At 44.0% G+C, this 26,694-nt stretch overlaps 1 protein-coding gene across 1 annotated transcript; it reads right to left on the bottom strand.

The window, feature by feature from the left end:
- Nucleotides 1-20,792: 20,792 nt before the first annotated feature.
- Nucleotides 20,793-26,026, bottom strand: PIM3 (Pim-3 proto-oncogene, serine/threonine kinase). The gene is made up of 6 exons (XM_075015664.1): nucleotides 25,210-26,026; nucleotides 24,758-24,867; nucleotides 24,587-24,637; nucleotides 23,814-24,177; nucleotides 22,467-22,643; nucleotides 20,793-22,363 (listed from the first exon to the last, which is right to left on the bottom strand). The coding sequence occupies exons 1-6, from the start codon at nucleotides 25,292-25,294 to the stop codon at nucleotides 22,179-22,181; spliced, it is 972 nt and encodes a 323-aa protein (XP_074871765.1). The 5' UTR covers nucleotides 25,295-26,026; the 3' UTR covers nucleotides 20,793-22,178.
- Between the last annotated feature and the right edge of the window lie 668 nt (nucleotides 26,027-26,694).

The following is a 26,694-nucleotide window of genomic DNA, read 5'->3' as shown; positions in this document are numbered from 1 at the left end:
AGCTTCTGCAGCTCCACTGGTGGTAGCTTTGGTGTGGACAGCTTACCAGAAGACAGTAGAGTTTTACCCAGAGAAGAATCTAGGGCTGCTCCATCACAGCATCTATTTATCAGTGTCCCTGGAGCTGGTGCATGTTACAGCAGCTGCTCAGCCTCAGTTTCCCGGCTGGACTACTAGAGCTTCACCCACCTTCCAGTGTTTTCTGAATTGCAGAGACATAGACTTCCTGCTAGGTCACAAAGAGTTCCACAATTCTTCATGGTATGTCTATGCTATAGACATTATACCAGCATAGCACCAATCTGGCCCCATAATGCGTATATGGCCTACACCGTCTGGAGGGGATTCTCTGTTGGTGTATTAATGCTACCTTCCCAAACAACATTAGCTTTGTTCATGTAACTATTTTTCTGGGAGCTAGAAGTGGCACTCCACTGTCTACAGCTGCCCCATGAACAACCTTGAACTGTTTTTGACTATGTCCATGAGCAAAGTGTCCCCGAAGATATTTCCTAAAGGTCTGGAAATATAGGACAGCTGTGTGTCTTGTATTTTCAGATTGTCCTGTGTTTACAACATACCTATCTGTGGTACACTACACTTTACATTGACAAAAGCAGCCAAGTGTGCATACACCTAAGAGATGTACTAACTGCGGTGGCTGGACACCAAAGTCACATGAACCACCCACTGTTGGTAGTGCTGACCTGGGCCCGAGCAGGGTCTGCTTTTTAAGCCTTTTCCTGGATGCCATTATCTTTCTGGGTACTGAAGTTAAGCTGACTGAGCAGTAATTCCCAGGTGGTCCTGATTCCCCTTTTGATAAATTAGCATGCTATTTACCCTCTTCCAGGCCTCTGGAATCTCACCCATCTTTCACAAGTTTTCAAAGAGAAGTGCTAATATCACAGATATCACCTGAACCATCCCCTTGAGTATTCTAGGGTGTATTTCGTCAGGCCTTGGAGACTTAAATAAATTTAACTTCTGTAAATAATGTTTAACTTCTTCTGTCCCTGTTTTGGCCTCTGATCTGACTTTTGTCATGGGCATGCATTGTGTTAGAGATCTGATTGCTATTAAGCTTTTAGATGAAAACTTAAACAAAAAAGGCATTTAGCACATCTGCCATTTGCACATTTCCTATTATTGTCTTTCCCTCCTCATTGAGTTGTAGGCCTACCTTAGCCTTGGTTGTCTTCTTACTTGTAGTGTATTCATAGAAGGTTTTCTTGTGATTCTTGTTATTCTTGTTTTCTCGTGACTCGTGCATCTGACGAAGTGGGTCTTTGCCCACAAAAGCTTGTGCTCCAACATATCTGTTAGTCTGCAAGATGCCACAGGATTCCTTGTTTTGTTACTTTTTATGTCTCCAGATAGATTAATCTCATGTTGTGTCTTGGCCTTTTTAATTTTGTCCCTACATGCTTTTTGTTCTGTTTTTAAATAGTCATCCTGTGCAATTTGACTCCGTTTCCACTTTTTGTAAGAATCTTTTTTGTGTCAGATCACTGATAATGTCCTGATTAAATCAGCATGGTCTTCTGCCATATTTTCCATCTTTCCTGTGCAGTGGGATAGTTTACTATTGTGCCCTTAATAACATTTTTTATTTTTTTTTCCAGAATTGCTAACTCTCTGGAATTTTTTTTCCTTTAGACTTGCCTCCTATGGGATCTTACCTACCAACTCCCTGAGCTTGCTACAGTCTGCCTTCTTGAAATCCACTGTCTTTATTCTGCTGTTTTCCTCCTATCGTTCCTTAGACTCCTTTGTTTGTCCCCAAGTTGCCTTCCACTTTCAGATTCTTAGCCAGTTCCTCCCTATTTTTCAAAATCAAATCTAGAATGGTCTCTCCCCTAGCTTTCACTACCTTCCGCAGTGAAAGAAATGTCCCCAATACATTCCAAGAACCAGCTGGATAATCTGTTCCCTCTTGTATTACCTTTCCCAGCTGATGTCTGGATAGTTGAAGTCCCTCATCACCACTAGTCCTGTGTTTTGGATGATTTTGCTAGTTGTTTAAAAATGCCAAGGCTTTTTAATTCTTTACAGCTACATCTTGCTATCGTTGAAATACCACAGCCATCACTATTGTGTCTGAGTGCCTCTCTGTAGGCCAACCTCAAGACAGTGACAACATCACAAACAAAACAAAGCAGCAGAAATGTAGCACTTTAAAGACTAAAAAAATGATTTATTCAGTGATGGACAGACCAGTATTGATCTGAAGAAGTGGGTCTGTCCCACAAAAACTCATCGCCAAATAAATGCTTTTGTTAGTCTTTAAAGTGGTACACTTCTGCTGGTTTGTTTTGTTGGAGTACAGACTAACACAGCTACCTCTCTGTTACTATTCAGCATCAGAAATACTTAGAGCATGCCTGACATTCTGCCCGGGAGTCTGCTAGGGAATATATATGCCCTTAAATTTCCCATCATTGCTTACTAATATAGGGGGAAATTTTGGGTGTAAACAGGGCCATGCACAATGGCCAGTGTAATACAGGACTTTGCACCTCACTGCAACAATGTGGGAATCACTACAATATTCCTGATTTTTTTCTTGTGGACTCTTTACAAGAATGCTGCAACACAGTAACCTGGCTAAATTAATTATGGGCAAGTTTTATCAACAATTCCTCAAAAACTCCCCAAAAATATCTAACAGAGAGGAAGCCGTGCTAGTCTGTACACTATCAAAACATAAAGCAGTCAAGTAGCACTTTAAAGACTAGCAAAATAGTTTTTATTAGGCGAGCTTTTGTGGGACAGACCCACTTCTTCAGACCATAGCCAGAGCAGAACAGACTCAATATTTAAGGCACAGAGAACCAAAAATGGTAAGCAAGGAGGACAAATCAGAAAAAGATAATCAAGGTGAGCAAATCAGAGAGTGGAGGGGTAGGGAGGAAGGTCAAGAATTAGATTGAGCCAAGTATGCAGATGAGCCCCTATAGTGACTCAGAAAGTTCCCATCATGATTTAAACCAAGTGTTAATGTGCCAAATTTGAATATAAAAACCAGCTCGGCTGTTTCCCTTTCCAGAATGGTGCGATAATTCTTCTTCAATAACACACATACCTTTAGGTCATTGACAGAATGCCCCATTCCATTAAAATGTTGACTAACTGGTTTGTGGATCTGGAGTGTTTTGATATCTGTTTTGTGCCCATTGACCCTTTGTCTAAGGGAGTTAGAAGTCTGTCCAATATACAAAGCATCTGGGCATTGCTGGCACATGATGGTATATATGATGTTAGTAGAGGAGGATGAGAAAGTGCCCATGATTCTGTGAGTAACCTTGTTAGGTCCAGTGATGGTATTTCCAGAGAAGATATGTGGACAAAGCTGGCAGTGGGCTTTGTTGCAGGGAAAGATTCCAGGACTGGTATTCCTGGGGTATAGACTGTGGCTGTTAGTGAGGATCCTCATGAGGTTGGGAGGTTGTCTGTAGGACAGAAAAGGCATGTCACCCAGGGCCTTCTGGAGTGTGGCATCCTGATTCAGGATAGGTTGTAGGTCTTTGATAATTCGTTGCAGTGGTCTGAGTTGGGGGCTGTAGGTGATGACCAGTGATGTTCTGTTCTTGGCTTTTTTGGGCCGATCTTGGAGTAGCTGGTCTCTGGGTATTCGTCTGGCCCTGTCGATTTGGTTTTTTACTTCTCCTGGTGGGTAATTCAGGTTTATGAATATTTGGTAAAGTTCTTGTAGTTTTTGGTCTCTGTCAGTTGGATCAGAGCAAATGCGATTGTACCTAAGAGCTTGAGTGTAAACAATGGATCTAGTCACGTGTGCAGGATGGAAACTGGAAGGGTGTAGATAAGTATAGCGATCAGTAGGTTTTCGGTACAGTGTGGTACTGATCAGACCATCCTTGATTAGTACTGTAGTGTCCAAGAAATGTATCTCTTGCATGTTGTAATCGAGGCATAAGTTGATGGTGGGGTGTAGATTGTTAAAGTGGTATTTCTGATTGCTTGTAATCTGTCTTTATGTGGAATATTAGTGTACAGAGCCTCTACATCCATTGTGGCAAGGATGGCGTTATAAGGAACTTTTCTGATGTTTTGCAATTTCCTCAGGAAGTCGGTGTTATATCAGATATAGCTGGGAGCGTTGGTGGCATAGGGTTTGAGGAGGGAGTCCACATAACTGGACAGTCCGGTGGTAAGGGTGCCAATACCTGAAATGATAGGGCGTCCAGGGTTTCCAGGTTTGTGGATTTTGGGAAGTAAATAAAATAATCCAGGCTGCAGCTCAGATGGTGTGTCTGAGTGAATGAGGTCCCGACTAGCAGCAGGGAGTTCCTTCAGTAGTTGTTGTAATTTCCTTTGGAATTCCAAAGTGGGATCATCGGAGAGAGGTCTGTAAAATGTGGTGTTGGAGAGTTGTCTGGCTGCCTCCTGTTCATAGTCTGACTTATTCAGGATGACACCAGCACCCCCTTTTTCAGCTGGTTTGATTATGATGTCTGGGTTATTTTTGAGACTCCGGACACGTGACTAGATCCATTGTTTACACTCAAGCTCTTAGGTACAATTGCATTTGCTCTGATCCAACTGACAGAGACCAAAAACTACATGAACTTTACCAAATATTCATAAACCTGAATTACCCACCAGGAGAAGAAAAAAACCAAATCGACAGGGCCAGACGAATACCCAGAGACCAGCTACTCCAAGATCGGCCCAAAAAAGCCAAGAACAGAACATCACTGGTCATCACCTACAGCCCCCAACTCAGGCCCCTGCAACAAATTATTAAAGACCTACAACCTATCCTTAATCAGGATGCCACACTCCAGAAGGCCCTGAGTGACATGCCTGTTCTCTCCTACAGACAACCTCCCAAACTCATGAGGATCCTCACTAACAGCCACAGTCTATACCCCAGGAATACCAGTCCTGGAATCTTTCCCTGCAACAAAGCCCACTGCCAACTTTGTCCACATATCTTCTCTGGAAATACCATCACTGGACCTAACCAGGTTACTCACAGAATCATGGGCACTTTCTCATCCTCCTCTACTAACATCATATATGCCATCATGTGCCAGCAATGCCCAGATGCTTTGTATATTGGACAGACTTCTAACTCCCTTAGACAAAGGGTCAATGGGCACAAAACAGACATCAAAACACTCCAGATCCACAAACCAGTTAGTCAATATTTTAATGGAATGGGGCATTCTGTCAATGACCTAAAGGTATGTGTGTTATTGAAGAAGAATTATCGCACCATTCTGGAAAGGGAAACAGCCGAGCTGGTTTTTATATTCAAATTTGGCACATTAACACTTGGTTTAAATCGTGATGGGAACTTTCTGAGTCACTATAGGGGCTCGTCTGCATACTTGGCTCAATCTAATTCTTGACCTTCCCCCCCACCCCTCCACTCTCTGATTTGCTCACCTTGATTATCTTTTTCTGATTTGTCCTCCTTGCTTACTGTTTTTGGTTCTCTGTGCCTTAAATATTGAGTCTGTTCTGCTCTGGCTATGGTCTGAAGAAGTGGGTCTGTCCCACAAAAGCTCGCCTAATAAACTATTTTGCTAGTCTTTAAAGTGCTACTTGACTGCTTTTTGTTCCAAAAATATCTGAACGGGAAATTTCTTGATCATGGTTTTTATGTAGAAATTACTGTATGAAACTTTACTTCTCTTAAAATCTGTTTGTTTGGTTTTTTTTCCTCCTCCATTTTTCACTACACTGGTTTTAAACCCATTCATTTTCATTATTATTCCATCTCTGTTTTTATCAATCTGCATGATGATTCTGGGAGACATTTATTAAAAGAATACTTGACTGTTACAACTGTCACCCTTTGTACCTTTATACAAACCCCAGCAGAATGAATTTCTAAACATCCGCCTGTTACAGGAAACAAGAATTCTTAATTAATCTAATAATACGTATAAGCAAATGACAGTACTTTCCAATCTGCCATGGAAACAATATGCTTTAATTAAGAATGTGCTTATAATAAATTTCTCACTCTTTGTACAAAAATTAATGGTGATTAACTGAGTATCAATAAGCCAACTCTAATAATTTCTATTTAAATGTTTTTGTTCAGTGTTTTCAGACACTCTCTACAGGGAATTAATTACTGGAAATGAAAGGTGGGGGGAGTTCATGCCACTTAATATACTTGAGAAGGTGGAAGGTAATTAACTGTATAAATTACAGTGACATATGCAGCCTTGGCTGTGGTCAGAATCTGCAGAACAGGCCATTGTTATTTTTGAAAAGGTTTGTGTTGCAAGAGAGAAAACATCTCTGTCTTAACCTCCCTGCACAATGATTAAATCTAGCCAGCGGTAATCTGTTGTCAGAAGAGCAGCAAGCTGTTTTGACTTTTTCTTATTTTACTGTAGCTCTGGCTGAATTTAGTCATTACAATGTCCAGTGTAATAGTACATGATTGAAACAATCACTTAAAATAAACCCTTTATGTTGCAAATAGCTTTTCAAATGCATCACATTTTCAGCTAAGGCCTTTTCTGAATGGTGGAATTTTTTGGCATAATTCTACTGCGACAGTTATTTGCCATTATAATTTTCTATATGGAAACACTTGGGCTACGGTAACACGAGCGAGTTTTACCAACAAAGCCCCATTTTTGTTGACAAAACTGGTGGAACATCCACACACAAAACGTGTTTGGTCGGCAGTTTGTCAACAAAACTCAGCACTTTTGCAGGCAGTGTTCTGCCTCAGCTATGAGGCATAACATTACTGTTGACAAATTCTGTCAACAAAAGAGCTCTGTGGATGCTCTGAGTGGGCCTTCTGTTGACGGACAGGTTGGCCAGAACAAAGGGCAACCCTGTCTGCTGTGCTTCTGGGTGCCTTTTTTGTTGAGACACTACCCGGGCTATCTAGATGCTCTCTTGACAGAGTGCAACACTTTTCCAAATGACTGTTGTGTGTGTCCGCACTCTGTCGACAGAAGTTTTGTTGGGAAATCTCTCTTCGTAGTATAACTGTGGCACCTGGATATGTTTACACTTGACAGTTTTTAGCCACACAACCTTGTTGTTAAAAATCAGGTTATATGAACACTGTTTGTTGGCACTTTTGCCTAACAAATATTTCCACCCGCTAGAATTGTGTTTCATTTTGTGGGCAGAGAGCGCTACTGCTGACAAAACAGCCTTCACACTTTCACTTGCCAAGGCAAAACTCTGTTATTCAATGAGCATGGGGGAAGGGAAGTTTAAGCACCTGTGAATGTGCTGAGAAGGGTTGGGCATGTAAAGGGGAACGTGTAGGTTGTTGGACTTAGGAACTGGAGGGAAAAAGGACACCTTCCAGCCTGCTTGGGGTGGGACTTTTATAAACTTATGGTTTATTTTTATGAACCTTGCTTATAGTATTTTTCCAAATTAATGCCAAGTTACTTCTCTACCCTTTTACTAAATGTTTCCTTTCTACACTCAGGCTATGGCTATGCTACCAAATAAATTCAATTTTATGAAATTTGATTTTATAATGCTGGGTTTTATAAATTTGATTTTGAGTATCCTCACTTTCCCACAGAGTCTACACAAAGTTGAGTTAGTGCTGCCACATTGAATGGCCAAATATCAACTGTTGCAGCAGTGCATTGTGGGAACCTATCCCACAGTTCCCTCAGTCCCGCATTCTGCACCCTCCCCCCAGACCCCGCTGCACCCCTGCTGCCAGCAGCACTCACCCTGCTGCCTGGTTCACTTGTCCCTGCAGCTCATGGGAGCCGGGAAACTGAGTAGCGCTGCTGTGCCTGGCTTACTGAAGTTGAGAGCCAGGCCCAGCAGGGAGCCAAATGCAGCAGCACCAGTCAGTTTCCTGACTCCCGAGAGTGGTGGAGAGCTGGGAGCCAGGTGCAGCAGTTTATGAATTTGATTCAAAGACATGGCACTTCCATACCCGCTATCATTCAGACTGTTAAATTCAAGCTTAAGACTACACCCAGCTGGTTTCAATGATGTTATGCTATCTATATGAGTGCTCCCTAAATCAAGCTAATGGTATTTACAGTGAAAACAGTTACTTGGTAACAATCGAGCTAACTGACGTATATTCAAATTTATCTGGTAATGTAAACGTAGCCTCAGTTTCTGTGGTTGCAAGTGGGAAAGTGTTGCCTCTCAGAGGTGCCAGGGGATGATATGTGAATTTCCCAGGTTACAGGATGGGGTCTTGAAACAGTTGTTGGAGCAAGAGGTACCCATAGATATTGAAGCTGGCCTTGGCTGCTTCTGGCTGCACCTGGTAGAGGGGTTACAATTTTAGTGTAAACCCCTCCATCATTAGGTTGACATAAACTGGTTTATGTTGACCTAACTCTGTACTGTAAACTAGTTTAATTTCAACTGCATAGAGGTGAACCAACTGGATGTAGTTATCTAGTCGGGGGGTTGAGGTGGACTATGTTTAGGGCACCTTTTCCAGTTCCCTCCCCATGTGGGTGAGCAGAGTGGATCTTAAATAGGACTGCTCAATTGTGGATCCAGCAACTTGACCGTTCTACTACCTCAGGGTTCAAAATTGAATGACTGTTACATACATCCACTGCCTACATGCTGGTCCATGGCTAAAAGCCTTCAGATTTCACAATCCTACTCCTGTCAGCAGTCACCATAGGATTTAAGTTTAGGAGAGTAGTACACAGAGAAAGATGCCTGTCCATGACTTATTTTAGCATGGGGGTCTGTAGCACTGCAGCCACCACATGGTTGTTGGTGGATAGACAAAGCTCAGGTCCAATGACATGGGATATACAATTAGTGGCAGTCTCCTGTCCGCTGCAGTTTCCATTCACCTTCACAGCTGTTGTAGCATCACCTTTGCTATCCTCTGCTTGTTCTGCCTTTGAGAACTTTTAGGATTGTTTGCTGTTTGGACCCTCTCCCTTGATCTTGCCGCTATGGGTGACCCTGCTGGGAGTATGGGACTCCCTATGGCATCACTCTCAGGTTCATTGGAACACACAAGCTCACTCACTGTGACAAGGTGACTAGGTATCTTGACAATAGCAGGGACAATCTTAGATCAAATCCTTGCAAACCAGCTCCTGCCACTCTCAGAGGAAATTCTTTCAGATCCCAGTGTGATTCCTGCCCTTTCCAAGGAACAGAAGACATGATCTTCACTGCCCAGCAACTGCAAGAAAAATGTCATGGACAAAACCAAGCTTTATACATGAGTTTCATTGACCTGACCAAAGCATTCGACTCCGTCAGTCATAGCGCATCTCTCAAAGTTTGGCTGCCCAAAAAAAATTCATTAGCATCTTGAGGCTGCTTCACGACAACATGACTACCACAATACTAAGCAACAACAGGTTCCAAAGTGACCCCTTTGAGGTCAAAATGGGAATCAAACAAGGCTGCGTCATTGCCCCACCACTCTTCTGCATCTTCATTGCCATGATCCTTCACCTCATTGATGGCAAGCTTCCAGATGGTGTGAAGGTTATCTATAGAAAGAATGGGAAGCTTTTCAATCTAAGGAAACTGAAGTCTGAAAGCAAGACCTCCACAATCTCCATCATGGAGCTCCAGTACATGGATGACAACATGGTTGCTGCTCTTTCTTCTGCAGCCCTTCAGAGCATCTTAAGTGCCTTTGTGGAAGCATACGAGAACCTAGGCCTTACAGTGAACCTCAAAAAGACTGAAGTGCTCCACCAACCCTTGCTGATGGGACAATCTCACGTACCTTCTATGAAATCACTGGAGAACTGCAGGAAAATGTTGGAGCGCTTCCCATGCTTTGGAAGTCATCTTTCCACTAAAATTGACATTGATGCTGAAATCTAGCATCATCTGAGCCATGCAAGCTCTGCTTTCACCCATCTGAAACAAAGGATCTTCAAAAACAGGGACATCTATCCCAAGACAAAACTCCTTGTATGCCATGCAGTGGTGTTCCAATGCTACTGTACACATGTGAAACCTGGACAACATACAAGCATCATTTGAAGGCATTTGAACAATATCATCAACACAGCCTCAGGACAATCCTAAATATCTCTTGACAGGATAGGTGCACAAACACTAGCATCCTACAAGAGTTGAATATGATCATCATTTGAAGCCTTTGTTATTCATCAACAACTTTGTTGGACTGGTCACGTGGTTCAGATGTCTGACCAGTGCCTCACAAATCAAATTCTGTTTTCTGAGCTGTAGGAAGGACAGAGGAGCATTGGGAATCAGTGGAAGCAATATAAGGACGTGCTGAAGGCACACATGGAAAAGTGCGGCATCGGTGTTGAGTCTTGGGAGAACCTTGCCCAAGACTGTCCCCAGTCAAGAACAGTAATCCATGAGAGGGAGGCACAATTTGAGAGGTCCCACTACAGTGTAGATGAGTAGAGGTGAAGAACAACAAGAAGAAAAGAGGATCAAAAATTGCCCTGTGCTCCTCCAACTGCTACCAACACCTGCCCTTTCTGTGATAAGATCTGCAGCTCCAGAATTCAGCTGATCAGCTGTCAATGGTCTCACAAACAGGAGGATGACATGAAGACATCCTACTCCTTATCAGATGACCTCCAAGAGACTAAGGCTAAGGTCTTTTGTAACATATGTGGAAGAAAGATGCAAGTTGGATGCAAAAATGAAAACTTGAAAAACATGAAACCGAAATCTACCATGTTTGCTGTACAGATCCCTGGACTGCTCCCACTGACATCAGTAGATGCTTTGTCATTTATATTAAGAAGCAGGATTGTACCCTTAGCTTGTGACAAAGGAAATACAGCTGAGGAGATGGATGAAAACAGAGAAGGGCTGAATATGTTTAAAGAGGGCCAGATTATGAACCCTTTGTTCACACTAGTGAGCAGTTACTCAAACAAGGAGCCCCAATGAAGTCAATAGTATCTCTCCTGAGTAAGAGCTCACCCATGGGAGTTACAGGTTCCCCAACTAGACCACAGTTTATAAGGTAAGTTTTACTGTGTTAGACTTTTTTTAAAGTTTAATTTAATTCAAACAATAATTCTGTCATTTGAAAATTTTATATAGGGTTTACTGCTCTGGAATTTTTCAAGAAAATAAAAGAACTCCCTTCCCTTTTTCCATGGAATTCCAGCACTACAACGGAGGATTTTCCTTACAATTCCAGCCTTTCTTATTCATTTTTCAGCTGAACAGCACTTCTTTTGTTGCGAACCATGGGATAATCCTGCAGTCATTACTCAGGCAAAGCTCCCTTTGAAGTCCGGGGAGTTTTGCCCAAGAAGTGTAGAATCAGGCCCTATGTCAGCACAAGCACTTGGAGTAGAATTGTCATGAAAATGATTCCACTCATTTAGAAACATTTAAATGGCTCCAAAATAATGGAAATAGCAAATCAGTGAAATGTATTGCTGTAAAGTGGTCTTGACATTCAGTTCTTCATTTAGATGGCTGTAGTGAGGAACTGTATAATAAATCGACCCAAGACTAATTTCTGCATTTTTCTTTAATTATTTATTTTTAATATCTGCAGTTACCATAAAAGGTGCTCAGTAGAGGATGTTGTCTATGGGGAAGAGGGAGCTGTAGACTCATTGACACAGGAACTTGGGACATCACGCACCTTCAAAAAGCAACTGTAAATGCAAATGTGATTATGAATCTCTTACTTTTCTGCATAATAGTGTTACATCATTGCAGTTATTTTTCTATGCATGCCACTGGAAAAAGCAGCATTATTTATTAGCAATTTTACAAAGTTTCAGGCGTTCCCTCATTTGCAAGTGTACCTGTGAGGTTGATTACGAAGCAGGGCATCCTTTCAAACCTGTGATCATGTGAATGATTTAGGATCTGATTTTTGGCAGGTGCTGAGTAACCCAACTTTTCAGCTGGGGTCCTCTGAACCTGTGAAGGTGGTGCTCAGCATTCTGATGGGGAAAAAAAAAGTAGAATAAGATAAATAAGGAGTGAAAAATCTCAATAGAATCTGCCAACCTTTGAAGTTCTTTAGTAGAGGAAGTGACAAACTAGCATAACCTTCTCTAAGGTGGTGTCAGCAGAATGCTGTGTATGCTATCTGGGGCTTCTGCTTAACAATACAAACCAGAACCAGATCAAGCCTCTGCACAGTAATCTGGGAAAATTAAACATCACCCCCGAGCACTTCTAAGGCTACATCTACACTTAATGGGGAAGATCAACTGCTTAGGTTGAGCTTTCGGGATGCCATTTCACGCATACATGAAACAGTGCATTCCAGGGTCAACGTCAACCACTTAACTCCCTGCAAGCCACAAGGATTAAGGAATGTCAACCAGAGGAGCAATTTACATTCTGCAGTGAGGACAGAGACCAGTGTCTACAGCTGCAAATTGATTTTAGGTATGCAATTGGCATACCTAAAATTGTTTAGCAGCCATCGACATTCCCAGTAAATGTAGATGCAGCCTCAGAAGCAAAACTTCTCCACTTTCAATACTTCTCCACGAGCACAGTGTTTTGTCTACAGCAAAATAAAAAAAAAATTATTAAAAGCAAAAGGGAGTCCAGCTTTATCCACAGCACCTACCATTCAAAAGCATGGAACCATAAGCTAACACCCATCCTGCAGTACGCTGGACAGCGTCCTTTGCCTCAGTTTCCCACCTGGGGGTGTGAGAGTCCAATATCTGAATGTCCCTTTAATATGCTGCAGCACCCCTTCTCACACAGTTGGTTAATTTTGGTCAGTGAATTTCAAAGGCATGTTCACATTGATTCATCTCGCACTCTTGGCAGGGATGGGGAGGTCTGCTGCTGCTGCTGCTGCCTCTTGAAATTGGCTCACTATTGTTGCTGTCTTTGCCACCTGCTGCTGCCACCTCCACCACCATTCAGCTCTGCCGTTGTTATCATGGCAGCACTTCACTGATATTTTTACAATGTAGCACTCCAAGAGTGCACTGTGTAACTCAGTTATTAGCAATATCATCTCTTACTGACTTCACTGTGTAGTGGGGAACCTCACTGGTGGTGCAGTCTTTGCCTTGTCTGTAACTGCAGCACTGTGTTCACATCAGGGTTAAGTCTTAACCTCTACCCCTGCGCATCAGTGAGGATAGCACCAGGTCGAGTGACCAAACAATGTTTCATACAATGATGCAAAATTCCCTGGGATTTTCCCCCAAAATGGGCACTGCCCTCTTCTGATTTTTAGTATCATTTTCTGTAATTTACCTCCGTCCCAGTTGCAGATTGAAAATAACTACAGTTATAGATCATTTACAAAAAAACAAGGAGTGTACTGATCCACACTACCACACTGGAGCTGCGTCTACACGTGCACGCTACTTCGAAGTAGCGGCACCAACTTCGAAATAGCGCCCGTCGCGTCTACACGCGTCGGGCGCTATTTCGAAGTTAACTTCGACGTTAGGTGGCGAGACGTCGAAGTCGCTAACCTCATGAGGAGATAGGAATAGCGCCCTACTTCGACGTTCAACGTCGAAGTAGGGACCGTGTAGACGATCCGCGTCCCGCAACGTCGAAATTGCTGGGTCCTCCATGGCGGCCATCAGCTGGGGGGTTGAGAGATGCTCTCTCTCCAGCCCCGCGGGGCTCTATGGTCACCGTGGGCAGCATCCCTTAGCCCAGGGCTTCTGGCTGCTTCTGCGGCAGCTGGGGATCTATGCTGCAGGCACAGGGACTGCAACCAGTTGTCAGCTCTGTGTATCTTGTGTTGTTTAGTGCAACTGTGTCTGGGAGGGGCCCTTTAAGGGAGCGGCTTGCTGTTGAGTCCGCCCTGTGACCCTGTCTGCAGCTGTGCCTGGCATCCCTATTTCGATGTGTGCTACTTTGACGTGTAGACATTCCCTCGCTGCGCCTATTTCGATGTTGGGCTGAGCAACGTCGAAGTTGAACATCGACGTTGCTGGCCCTGGAGGACGTGTAGACGTTATTCATCGAAATAGACTATTTCGATGTCGCAACATCGAAATAAGCTATTTCGATGTTTGCTGCACGTGTAGACGTAGCCTGGGTGTTAATTCTGGCTTAATCATGGTTTGGAGGTTTACAACTGACTCACCTTTAAAAGAAGCAAAAGATTAAAGGATCACACTTGTTCCCCTATTGCTATGATATAAGCAGCTTTTAAAATAATGGTTTATGTAGTCAATTAGCAGAGTATTACTTATAATAGATAAAATTCGTAGTGAGTCCCTACTAATGGAGCTTAATCACATCTTATCTGACACCAATATTGAATTTGTATTATTACATTGACATTATATACCTCTCTGAGCCCGCTGTGATGCGGGAGAACTTCAGCATTAGGAACACTGGGAATTTGAATTTTGTAACGCTGAACAAAACATTATAGTTGTTCTTTTAAAAGTTTGAAAGTAATCATTGATTTTAATACAGCTTTGAAACTTTACTGTGTATAAGAAAAAGGCTATCTTCCTCTTTTCTTAGTACTTTATAGTTAACACAGTACTCTATGTATATGCCTTTGTTTATTTGTTTGTTTGTTTTTGTGTCTGCTGCTGCCTGATTACATACCTCTGATTCCAAATGAGGGGTATGGTTGACTGGTCAGTTTGTAACTGATGTTCCTAACTTTGAGATTCTGTAATTTACAATACAATAATACAATGTATTTTAAAAAAAATGTTAATTTCAAGATCAAGAGATATAAAGTACACAATAATTGTAGCAAATACCTGAATTTAAATTTCTTCGAACATTCAGGTGAAAGCATGCCAGATGGCACTATAACTAAACTAACTAACTAACTAATGTATCCAAAAGTGTTGCATAAATTTTGCATTTTTAATATGGAGGGACTGGTAGCTAAAAAAAGTTATTCATGAAACATCATATGGGTCTGTAATTACACTTCACTCCTTCCATACAGCGTCCTTGTAATCCCAGTTCTAGAGCTTTCCTAGGCCATTTACCTTACCCAAAGCAAAACTCATGAACCATATGCAACAGAATGATACTTGGTCCTCACCTTTCCAATAGATCATATGGTTCTTCCAGTTTTAAGCAAAGTTTGTAGAGTTCTACTTAAAAAAAAGTGATATATGTAGTTCTTTGTAGCTTTCAGCCTGTGCACAAATCTGCTGATCTATAGAAGCCATGCAGGCTTTGTCTACATTAGGAAAACTGGAGCCCATAGACTATTATCAGTGTACAGTTATCAGATGTAGCGTCTGCTGCAGACAAGACTCAGGTGCTACAGCTACATTTCAGCACTCTGTTGACAGAAGTCACTGTCAGGAGAATTTTCCCGACAAAACGTCTGTTGACAGATCATGTGTACACACAAAAGCCAATCAGAAGAGCGCTCTGCTCTGTCGACAGAGCAACCAGACAGCCTAACTGCTCTCTTAACAAAACAGGCACCCAGAAGCACAGCAGACGTGGCTGCCCATTGTTGTGGATGACCTGTCTGCCCAGAGAGGCCCCCTGGGGGTGTTTACACAGCTGTTTTATCCACATAAATCAGTTGACAGCAGCGTTACCCCTCAAAGTTTTGAGGCAGAACACTGCCAGTGAAAGTGCTGGGTTTTGTCGGCACGCTGTTCACAAAACCTATTTTGTGTATAAACCTGCCACAAGTTTTGTTGACAACTGTAGCCAGGCATTTTTAACTCCACATTGTGTAAGCCTGCTCTGTTTCTGCCACTGTCAGCATTTCAGCTGATTGGAAATGTAGGCTCCAGTTTCCCGCTGTAGCCTACATGTCAGTGCCATTTGCCCATGAACTTGTTCATCAGCAAAGGGACTGAAGTACCTCACTGCAAATTTAGGAGCTCCAGTCTAGCATTTAGGCATAATGCAGAACTGCAAACCCCCACTCAGCTGCTGCCTAGCCCTGTAGGTGCCTAATTTTTCTAGGCACTGTTTCTGTTGGTTGTGCACAATAACACACAAGTCCCATTGCTGACAAGCTGCTCAGTATCCTCACTGAACCTCAGCCAGATTCTCACAGCAGCTGTTCCCCCATATGTCTGTCTCCTGTGAGGGTCCCCCTAGCAGGCGTTCTCAAGAGTGCCAGTTCAGGCCCCACATAAGACTGTGTATCTTCTATACCAGCATGATTAGAGCAGCTGGCTGATTGTGTGCATCCCTGCATGCCAGGGATTGGAGTCCTTAGCTGGGATGTTGGAAGTCTGTTTTCAAATCCCTTCATGGCCTGATTTGGAGCAGGGACTTGCATGCATATCTCCTACATTCCAAGTGAGTGCTTTAGCCTCTGATTTATTGTGTATTTGAAGGCCAGGTTCCTTCAGCCTTTCTGGTTGAAGTTGTTTACTTTGTGTAAATACTTAACTATTCAGTGGGCCACACACCACAGAACCTGGCAGAGGAAGGACTCTAAACAGGTCTCCTACATCCGAGGGGACTGTTCTACCCACAGGGTTATTGCCTATTACACAGTGAGTGCTCACGCATTCTTTCTCAGTGGTTTTTCATAAGAAAGGGCTGTACTGGTTTAGGTGCCTTGCTGCAGGAGAAGGTTTATTCCTGTGAATCCCAAGTGGACATAGTGTTCTCTTGCAGCCTGGAATTAGGTGCCCTTCTGCCTCTGAAGGACATAGACTAAGACCTACCTCTCTCCTGGGTATGTCTGACTTGCTAATTTAGGCAATTTTCAATTTATCTTGCTGGCTGCCATGAACATCTTCCCCAGGCTTTGCATCAGGAATCTGGATACCTAACTCGGAGCTGAGGTACCAATGGGCAACAAAGCATGTAAACGTTGGGTGCAGGTTTTAAAATTACATGACATTGGGTCTCTCTTTTCACTTAGTTCAACTGCTCTGCAGCTCTAATAAAGCAGTATGACCAAAGTTCAGTGTGTGTTTGTAAGCCGCCATTACCTAAGGGAAAGCCCCAGGCAAGTATATTACTGGTTTAAAGTATTGGCAACCTTGCAGCAAACCAGCCAGTAATTTAGAAGTACAGAGAGCTGCACTTCTGCTTGGATACAGTAACTTTAAAAGAACCTGATTTTACTTGTAATAGGGATGGTGACATAAACCATGAGAAGATTAAGCTGCTAAACCTTCAGCTGACCCACAGGCAAAAGGTGGCCATGAGTTCATATTTTGTTAGTGTTTTCTCATTCTATTTATAGAAGGATACTAATAATAGGAGGTGAAATGGCCAAAATGCTCTAGCACACTGCTATTCCATTCAAGACAGTTGTGAGTTTGTGTGCTAGAGGACAAGTTTCTCTCATGGCGATTGAAGATGAAGTCTTCTTGGAGCAAAAGTCAGTATAAACATTGAAACAGGTGCCCTGATACTGTGATAGTCAAGGCAAACTACATAGCTGGATAGATATACTATACCACAAATAATCTAAAATTGAATATGGAGTATGGCTAAATTGCAGGGTTAACCTGAATTCTTTTCTTAATTTTAGACCAACCCCTCCCCCCATCCGCCACATACAAAAACCTTTTTGAGCCAGGTTTGGAGCAGTTTTAAACTAAGGCTAATTTACCAGTGTGGACATGTGTTAGCTTTAACTCAGGCTAGAACCCCCCCACTACACAGAGAAGACATAAGATGAAACGCATGAGCTTTCTCTGCCCTTTAAACAATTATCCCTGCCTGCAGTTGACACAATGGACTGGGAAAGAATCCCAGAGTCTCAAACCATGGAATATGTCAGCAGATACACATAAACAATTGTAAGATCAGTGAACTCACACTAACATGGATATGGCTTTGCAGTGGGGACACTCACTCCTAGGAAAGACTAATCTGGGTGCACAGATGCAGGAGCCAATCACCTGCATTAAATGTACAGTGTAGACATAGTCATGCAGAGCTGACCACATCTGTCCCTTTCTCTACTCATTTAATCCTATTGCTAACTTCTAACATGGGGTAAAAAGTATGTTGTTTTTTTTTTCTCAAGCACTGTTCTGCAACAGCTAAATTTTCTCCTCATCTGCATTGCCATTAGAGGGTCTAAAGGTGAAAGCCTGGTTCTGTGTATACTTTTAACTGTCTATTACAAATTCTTTGTAATGGATGCCTTTCAACATTTATAAAATATTGAAATCCAAACTCACACCACTCTTCCTGCACCTAAAGCATCTAGTCAATAGACAGGATGTCAAAAGCCATTCTGCAGGACTCAGCATCGTAATTTTCAGGTGATATATTTTAGTTTCACCAACAGAGGTCACTAAACCACCACATGCTGAAAGAAAACCATTTAACATTTTGGAAGAACACACCCTGAACAAGTTTTCTGAGGACAGTCTATTCCATTTTTAAAAAGAGCTCTCATCTGCACACTTAAATAAAACCAATTTTGGTTATGTAACTGGAAAGAATAATACAATAGCATGATTGTACATATAGAATACTAAGGGTTGTTATCAACTGTATTGCAGAAAAGATAGCATTGATTTATGAAAGTACATTTAGTACCTGAAAAAGTTGGAAATTAGACCTAAGCTAATGGTGTATATACATAATAGGCCTGGTTTCTGGCTAAATCAGAGTGTAAAACTCTAACAGGGCTCTGATGTTTAACTACTAGAATCTCCCGTGATCTAATTAATGCTAATTTCTATACTTTGCAGTATCAAGATCCAGCCTACTATGCAGAAAGGAGGCCATAAAGAACAGAGTCCTACAGCAATTAAATTTTAAAAAGCAATGCTTAGCAGGCAGCAGTTCTGGTAAAACCATGAGCAGTTACAGATGTATTAGCACACAAAGCCAGCTAATAGAATTGTACTGACAAAGGTCATTTGAAACATAAAGCTGCAGTATAAACCCCTTTTTACAAATAATTACTCTCTACTCGGGATATGGTATTCTAGCCATTCAGTTTCCATTACAACATAAGGGTGTTGCACAACTAAAGCCTTGTGCATCATTTTGAGAATATACCTTTTATGTTGAACTAATCCCAGTAGGGAGTCAGCACTAACACTGGTGTCCTTTTGACCTTTTTCCTTTTAATATATTTCGCCTCAGTAGCAAAAGGTGAGAATGTGTTTTTCCATGGTTAAAACAGATCATTCCATAAGCATTTTTCTACAATGTAAGGCATGACCTATAAAATGTACAGGTGGAAAATTTAGAGTCCCTAATTCAAACGTTTATTTAACACTTAATAGCTTTATAACTATGCTTTTTAGGTTGCTTTTCTGATGTCTCTTTGAAACTTTCTCATAATGGTAGGCCTCACTGACACCACTCAACAGCTGCTGGTATGTGTGAAGCTACTGGAGTGGAAATGTTAATTATCATCAGCTACTGGAATTTCTCTAGGGACTGCTTCTGGCCATACATACACTTCTCTAAAGAACTTCAATCGGCTTTTGTAACACTTCTAAGAAATAATAAAGAGTTATCTAAACTACTGCAAAAAAGAAAACCCTCATGTTCAAGCCTTAATATTTTATATTAATATTTTATGATTTGTGAAGTCTGAGTTTTCCCTCTATGTAGCTTGTGTAAATAACATTAAGTACTTTGTGTACATTCAACCCAGTTGCCTAGAAGCTAGAGTTGACATGTAAGGGCTGAAATTTCATCTAATGACTTTTTAGGAGCATCTGAGTTGAAAGACAAGCATACACATAGTAAGATTATTGGAACAAGAGGTGCTATTGAGGGGTACTCCCATTATCTGGATCAACTGAGTAGTAGGTTTTACAATGGAGGGAAAGAGCTACTTAAACCCCTTTGCTGACCTCCATTTCTATTGCAAAACTGCAGTAAGGAAGTCCTTCCTACTCCTGGCTTCCCGACTGCTGTTCGGTAGCATTTTGAGTCTAAATTTATTAGCCTCAAGGGTTTGATCGCATATCAGTGAGAGCGATTGCCCACAGGGAACCTAAATATTAGTGGATCAGCTGACAAAACATAGGGCTCCCAGGAAGGAAAAAGCCTATGTGGGGAGGGAGCAGGGAGGAGGAGGAAAGAAAGTTTTGAAGTCCTGATTTTCACTGTTTTTATAGGTATTTCTTCATAGGGTGTCAACATAGTAATCTGTATAATTTGTTTTGTGACAGTGAAGTCTCTTAGTGAATCTTTGCAAACTTCAGAAATGGGACATTTCTGCTTCTTTTCACCCTCACTTGACTGATCATTCAGTAAATCTAAAAGGCTGAATTTTATATTCACTTCTGTTTCTATGACAATCACAGCCCTAGGCTTCACTTCACTGTAAACCTACATAACGTGAAAGTGAGCCATCACTTTGGATTCCAAACATAGGATGTGGAATAAAAGGGCAAATATTGTGAGTGGTTTGCTGGTCATCCACACGAAACCAAAATATTCACATTTCTCAAAAGTGTATTAGTTGAAATTGCTAGCCTTTCTTAGACCCCTCCTACAGTCTGATGCAAAGGAAATTCCCCTCTCCCATACCCTTCCAATGGGGTAGGTATACCTTCTACTACATCCCATTGTGAAACATTAACCCATAATTAAGAAGGAAAAGTAAGTTTAGGAAGGCATCAACAATAGTTGAAAATGCCAGCCCATTGCAAATTTACAGATAGTGGTTAGTTTCTTTTGTGATTAAATTCTATATAGCAGCAACATTTTTGTTTTTGAAGAGTTCAATATCAGAACATGAAGAAAAATGTATGTAGATATATCCAAAGCAAATCCCTGTTTAAATAGGAACAGTTTGAAAAGAAGATATGTTTGAGCCTATTAATTCTCTGGTTCAGCTGCTGGAGCTCCCTAAAGTTATATTATAAATATTTGCAGAAAATAACAGCTTTGTTCCCCAGGTGGTCTGAAGTGTAATGCTGAGTACAAGTGAATACACAACACCATACTGTTATATACAAAAAAGTTTAATTGAAATACCTGTATAAAAAATATGATCTCCATACATTTCACACTGTTAAACAGAAGAAAAAAAATCCAAATCCAAGCTGCATAAATGCAACCAGATCACAGAAACACAGCTATTAAAATAAATTAAGGTTTATGACTCTGCCACCCTACCTTCCAGAGCCAATACATGGAGACTGTACAATGTCAATAATTTAAAACCCTTCCAAATAGTATTACTTTACATTTCTGGTACAATAATACCAGATGAAGGCATACTAACTTTAAAATGTCATTCTATTTCCCTTAAATTAGACTTTGTACAACAATTTTCCATCTTCCAACAAAAACTGGTAAGGTCAGAATTTTTTTGTTTTGTTTTGTTTTTTAAACAAAAGTTGACAGGAATGCAGAAAAGAGTGTCATGGGCAAACCACTAGAATTCCCATGGGGACAGGGGAAAGCAGTACTGAATAGAATTCTAACCAAATAAATTAAGCAAATAAATAGCCACAGTTGAAACTGTGAGAGGTCTTCTAAAACATCAAACAATAAATAAAACTGTATAATACACGGGAAAATCAAATGTACATAAACACATTATACAGGTATGGAAAAAGTAAAGTCCTTGACTATTGCATTGATTGTGCATTTAACATGCCCATACATACTTTAAGACTCGCAGGTTGACCAAAGGAGAGGGGCAGAGGGCAGGATTGAGAAAAGGAGCTTCTCATGCCCAGTGGTAGAGATGACAAAAGAAAACCAGAGTAAATGTTCCTGATAAAAAGCTGTTATACCTGTTCATATGTGTATGCAGGCTATAGGAAATATTTTGGAGCAGCAGAGTGGGTTTGAGGATGGGGCAGGGATTAGAAGGAGTGAAATGTCTGTGTTCAAGTATTCCATCGCCAGTGGATGGGACTACTTCATTCAATCACCGAACATATTTTCCAATGCATCATAGGAGCTGCTTCCTCCAGCACTCAGTCTAAAGGCAGCAAAATCCTATAATGAACTGGATCTTCTTTGGACATACACAGCTCAAAAAAGAAAGTCCCACTGAAGCAGCTTTCAAAAAGGCACTCAAAGCAAATAAAAATCTAGTCCAGGCTCTATGAGAGCAAAAAAGTTTACCATGTATTCAAGAGGTCACTGCTTTCTTAATAAGGTCAGCCTTTTGACTAAGTACTGGCCTGCAACTCCCAAACATCAGCGTTTCCAAAGGAAATCTCTCATTCCAAAGCAGAAACCAGCAAAAGGGGAAAATAAAATCAAGTCCCTCAGACAAAGATTCAACTACAGAATAATGAATGCATTTTTCTAGCCCCTCCTATGTACTGGCAGCAGCACTGTGGTCTTTCTGCTTGTAGCTCCCCTCCCATTGAAAGGTCCTTAGTGTTTCACAGACTCTCATTGCTTGAACTTGTGCTAGATACATCAGTGTCAAGGGTCCGTAGCCTTATGTCACAGTCCTCAGACTTCACTACTTCAGATTTGTGCATCCATGCGTGGTCAAAAATCTGCTCAAGTGTTGGTCTGTCTGAAGGCCTCAGTGAAAGGCACCATTTGATCAGCTGCTGACATTCTGAAACAAAGTAAGTCACAGCTATTAGACTAGAAAGCAAGAAGAGCCTCTAACAAAAAACACGTTATCATGAATTCAGTAATTTTTTGGTGTTTGAACTCACCAGGTGATATTCTTCTCCTGAAGTATAACCGTCCTCTCAAGATCTCTTCATCTTGTTCAAAAGGAATGTCTCCACAAACCATATCATACAGGAGCACTCCCAACGACCACACTGTCGCTGATCTCCCATGGTATCTGTGATATCGGATCCATTCTGGAGGACTGTACACTCTTGTTCCTACAAAAGAGAAGGAAAAACAACATCAGCATATCAAGCTTTATTTACCCCCCCAAAAACATTCTAATTTTACTGTACATGCATATTAAACCAAAAAACAATAAAATATTCTACACATCTATAAATCATAAAGGGCCAAATTTATTCTCGGGAAAGTCTAGAGAAGGTAACTACAGTTCCACCATGAATGCATTTAGGCCATTAGCTTGAGCTGTTTTGTTGTGATGAATAACACTGGTTCTATCAGCTGACTGCTTACTAAAGCACAGCTCCCTTTCACTGACCACATGGCATCTACAGCATCACACCAAAAATAGACACAAAGACAAAGGGAAGTGGGGGGGGGGGCAGACAAGAAAAGAAACAGAAGGTGAAACTCATTTCTACTTTATTACAGATAGCTAATTGATATCATCCAATTCCAAGACTATATAAACAAAATACAGACTTGCTCACAATTTATTTTTGAGAATAAAAAAGCCTACTCTGCCTCTCTCAACGGCTTTTAGATAACAGCCGTCCCTTGGCAATTAGCTGTTTCTTGGATACCAAACAAAAACTGGAATTTGTGATGCTGAAGGTCACATGGCCAAGAGGTTCGGGTTTCACAACAAACAGATGTTAAGTGCAGCAGCTGACGACAGAAAAGGGGAGGAGGGAAGTCCCTCCTACATCAGCCACACTCACTGCAAGGGGGAAAAATCTGGGCTTGCATCCGTGTTCAAGAAGCATCTCAGTTTTACTTATTAAAAATAAGTAAACAACAAACCCACCTAATTTAACATCAAGTCGTTTAAGGGTTGTATATATTTACAGTGCAGGCACCACGTAAACGGGGAGCAATTCGTTCAAATTAGAAATTAAAATATATGCACTGCACATAAAATATATAAGATCGCCTGGCGCTGCCGGCGCCTGAACGTAAGCACATCGCCCTCCAGGAAAAATGCCTTTTGCAAAGCAGACAAACTGCTGCGTCACTGCCTGGAATCGCTTCTTTCCCCTCGCCGGAGTGCAAAGATTTGCATTACCCGCAGATCCATTACCAGCTACTGCAGTAGCAGCAGAGCCCCCTTTTGTTCGTCTCAGAATGTGACTAAGAACAAGGGAGGGAGCAGGACGTCGCTGTCTCACCCGCGGGAAGGCATCCAGGGGAGGGGGCGCACATACCATCGAAGTCGGTGTAGACAGTGTCCTTCAGGATGGCGCCAGATCCGAAGTCGATCAGCTTGAGCTCGCCCGTCCTGAGATCCACCAGCAGGTTCTCGTCCTTGATGTCCCTGTGCACCACGCCGCAGGTGTAGCAGTGGCGCACCGCTTCCAGGACCTGCTGGAAGAAGCCGCGGGCCGTCTCCTCGTCCAGGGCCCCCTTCTCGGTGATGAAGTCGAAGAGATCCTTCACCAGCTCGGGCCGCTCCATGATGATGAGGTAGCCGTCGGGCCGCTCGTACCAGTCCAGCAGCTTGATGACGCCTCGGAAACCGGAGCCCACCTTCTTCAGTAGGACGATCTCCAAGGGCACCATGGTACCGCTCTGGGCAACGCAGAGAAGCCAGGGCTGCGGTCAGTCGCAGGGCAGGGCGGGCAGGGAACCCAGCCAGCCTTTCCCCCGCCCCACCCCACACGCAAACAAATCCCACGCGCTGAGCCCGGAGTCTCCCGCAGCAGCGCGGGGGCTGGGGAAGTCCAGAGCCGCGCCGCTCCCCTCCGCTTGGGGGCTCCGCGGCTGCCGCAGTCAGAAGGGGAGGGGCCGCGGGAGAAGAAACCCGCCAAAATCCCCCTCCAGTGTAAACAATAACACGGGCGTGGGAGGGGGACCCAGCTTTCCCGCCACCCAAACAATAGCCAGCTAGGCTGGCCGAGAAGAGGGAGGGGAGTGCCGGCGCCCAGCTTCCCTCCCTCCCTTGCAGCCCCGTTACACCCGCTCCCCAGCCCGTGCTTACAATAGTGCCCCACTCCGTGACGCGCTCCTTCACCACATGCTTCACGGCCACCTGAGGGGGAAACAGAGAGCGCCGTCAGGCCCCGCAGCCACGCACACGCCGCCAGAGCAGCCAGCCAGCCACCCCGGCTTACGCACGCAGCCCCGAACCTCCCCTCGCCCCTCTGCTTACCGGCAAGCCGTCCGCTATCCTGGTCCCCGCGTACACCGTGCCGAAGCCGCCGCTGCCCAGCACCGAGCCCACCTGGTAGACTTTATCGAAGGGCTCCTTGTCCACTTTCACTAGAAACGGGAGATAAACCCGGGCCACTGTTAGGCAGGCAGCACGCGAGGCGGGAGGGAGAAAACCCGCGGGGCGTGGGGGGCGCCTCTCCCCCCTAAACCTAGGGCGCAAGCGGGGACCCAGGAGGGTTGGTGCTACCCGCCAGCCGCGATCGGCCAAGGAGCCGCCCCGAGCCACAATGTCCAACGCGGCGCGCTCCCCCGGAGCCACCCCGCGCCCAGGGCAGCTTTGTCCGGCCCGACGCGGCCGCACGCTCGCAGAGAACGTGACAGCCGGGAAATCCTCGCCGCCTCCCGGTGAAAAGGCGCCGGGCACCAGCGAGGCGCTCCCTGCGTGCGTACCTGGCTGGAGGATTTTAACCGGCAAGTGATCCATGCTGGTGGGGTTGCAGATGTGAGCCAGGGAGCCAAACTTGGAGAGTAACATCTTCCAGAGGAGACGGGGGCAGGGGAGAGGGAAAAGCTCCTGCAACGCAGCGCAGTGTCCTCCGGGCTAATTATTCAATTAACGAAGGGCTGGGGAGCAGTGCCACGCTCTCCTTCCCGACCCGGGAGGGGAGCTGCTCAGCGGCTGCGGCTCGGCTCGCTCCTTTCCCCCAGCAGCGGCGGCTCTTGGAGCAGAAGGTGCGGACGCCTCCAGAAACACCCAGCGACAAAGAATCCAAGCCCGGGCGGCGTGGAGCCCTGCGATCGAAGGCAATCAACAACCAGGGCGATGCTCCGTTTCCCCAGCGCAGCCGAACGCAACCCCCGATGGCAGCAAGGCTGCAGCCCAAGTCGGTAAAATCCGCCCCGGCTAGAAGGACGCTGCTCGGGGCCGCTGGGTGACTGCGAATTCAATCCAGCGCCGCAGTGAAGCCGTCGCCCGGTGCAGCAGCAGTAGCGATAGCACAGCCTCCTCGGTGCCGGCTCACTTCTGAGCTCAGTTACAGCAAGGAGCTGCCTCTTAACTCTGAATGTTTTGGTGCGGGGAAAAGAGACACAATATCCCTCCGCGGGGGAGTGGGAAAACACCTCGCTGGGTTTGCCGAGTTTCTGCCCCTCCCCTAGAGCACACCGCGCTAGGGCGTCTTCGTGCGGTCTCCTGCTCAGGCGGCGACTGCAGAGTCCCAGCCCGCAGTAAATACCAGAGACTGGGGAGCTGGAACTACTTACTTGTAGTAATAGACGCGCAGAGGTACTGTCTGAAACACATTACACACTAGCAAAAAAAGGGGGAGACAGAGTGAGAGAGGAAGATTCTCTGATTTGCATTAACTTTATTAGTCAGCCAATGAAGCGCCGCTTTTTAAAAAGGGTATCGCGCAATGGCCAATCAGGAAGCGGAGCTATTTGCATACACTTAGTGAGGCCAGGCGCGCAGGGCGGGAATTCCTAGGCGCGCCTTTTCCCCTCGTTTCTCCTCTCTCCCGGCTGCGCTGGGGAAAGGTCACTCCGCCGAGCTGAGACACTGCGGCTGGCGCTGGGGCGGGGGGAGGAGGAGGGGAGTGGAGAGAGTCGCCGCCGCCATGATCGCCGTTGTGGGGCACAGCGGGGCGGGCTGGAGCCGCCCAAGCGCACCGTATAGAAACCTGCTTATTTATAGCCCAGTGTTCACCGGAATCGCACCGCTTGCTCTCTTGCCTATTATAGTGTCGCTGGTGCCCGCCCTGTCTCCGCCGTGATTTCTCACTCCGCTCCCTCCCGGGCAGGCTGGGCGGTGGAGTCTGCACGCCACTGGCGCTGCAGAGCCGGGGGAAGCGCCTTCCCGCCCGCACCCCGCAGTGTGGGGCCGCAGCTGCCTTAGCACTTAGGCTGCGAAAAGCGCACGTGCGTTGGGAACGGCAC

Source organism: Carettochelys insculpta, chromosome 1, assembly GCF_033958435.1.
Source record: "Carettochelys insculpta isolate YL-2023 chromosome 1, ASM3395843v1, whole genome shotgun sequence".
In the NCBI taxonomy this organism is placed as follows: domain Eukaryota; kingdom Metazoa; phylum Chordata; order Testudines; family Carettochelyidae; genus Carettochelys; species Carettochelys insculpta.
This window is presented reverse-complemented; position numbering and strand designations above follow the sequence as displayed.

Excerpts from the sequence above, each read along its gene's own strand:
- PIM3 (XM_075015664.1), bottom strand. The coding sequence starts at position 25,294 with ATGTTACTCTCCAAGTTTGGCTCCCTGGCTCACATCTGCAACCCCACC. Across the intron at positions 24,868-25,209 it reads GGTTAAAATCCTCCAGCCAG|TGAAAGTGGACAAGGAGCCC; the intron begins GTACGCACGCAG and ends TCCCGTTTCTAG. Across the intron at positions 24,638-24,757 it reads GGATAGCGGACGGCTTGCCG|GTGGCCGTGAAGCATGTGGT; the intron begins GTAAGCAGAGGG and ends TTTCCCCCTCAG.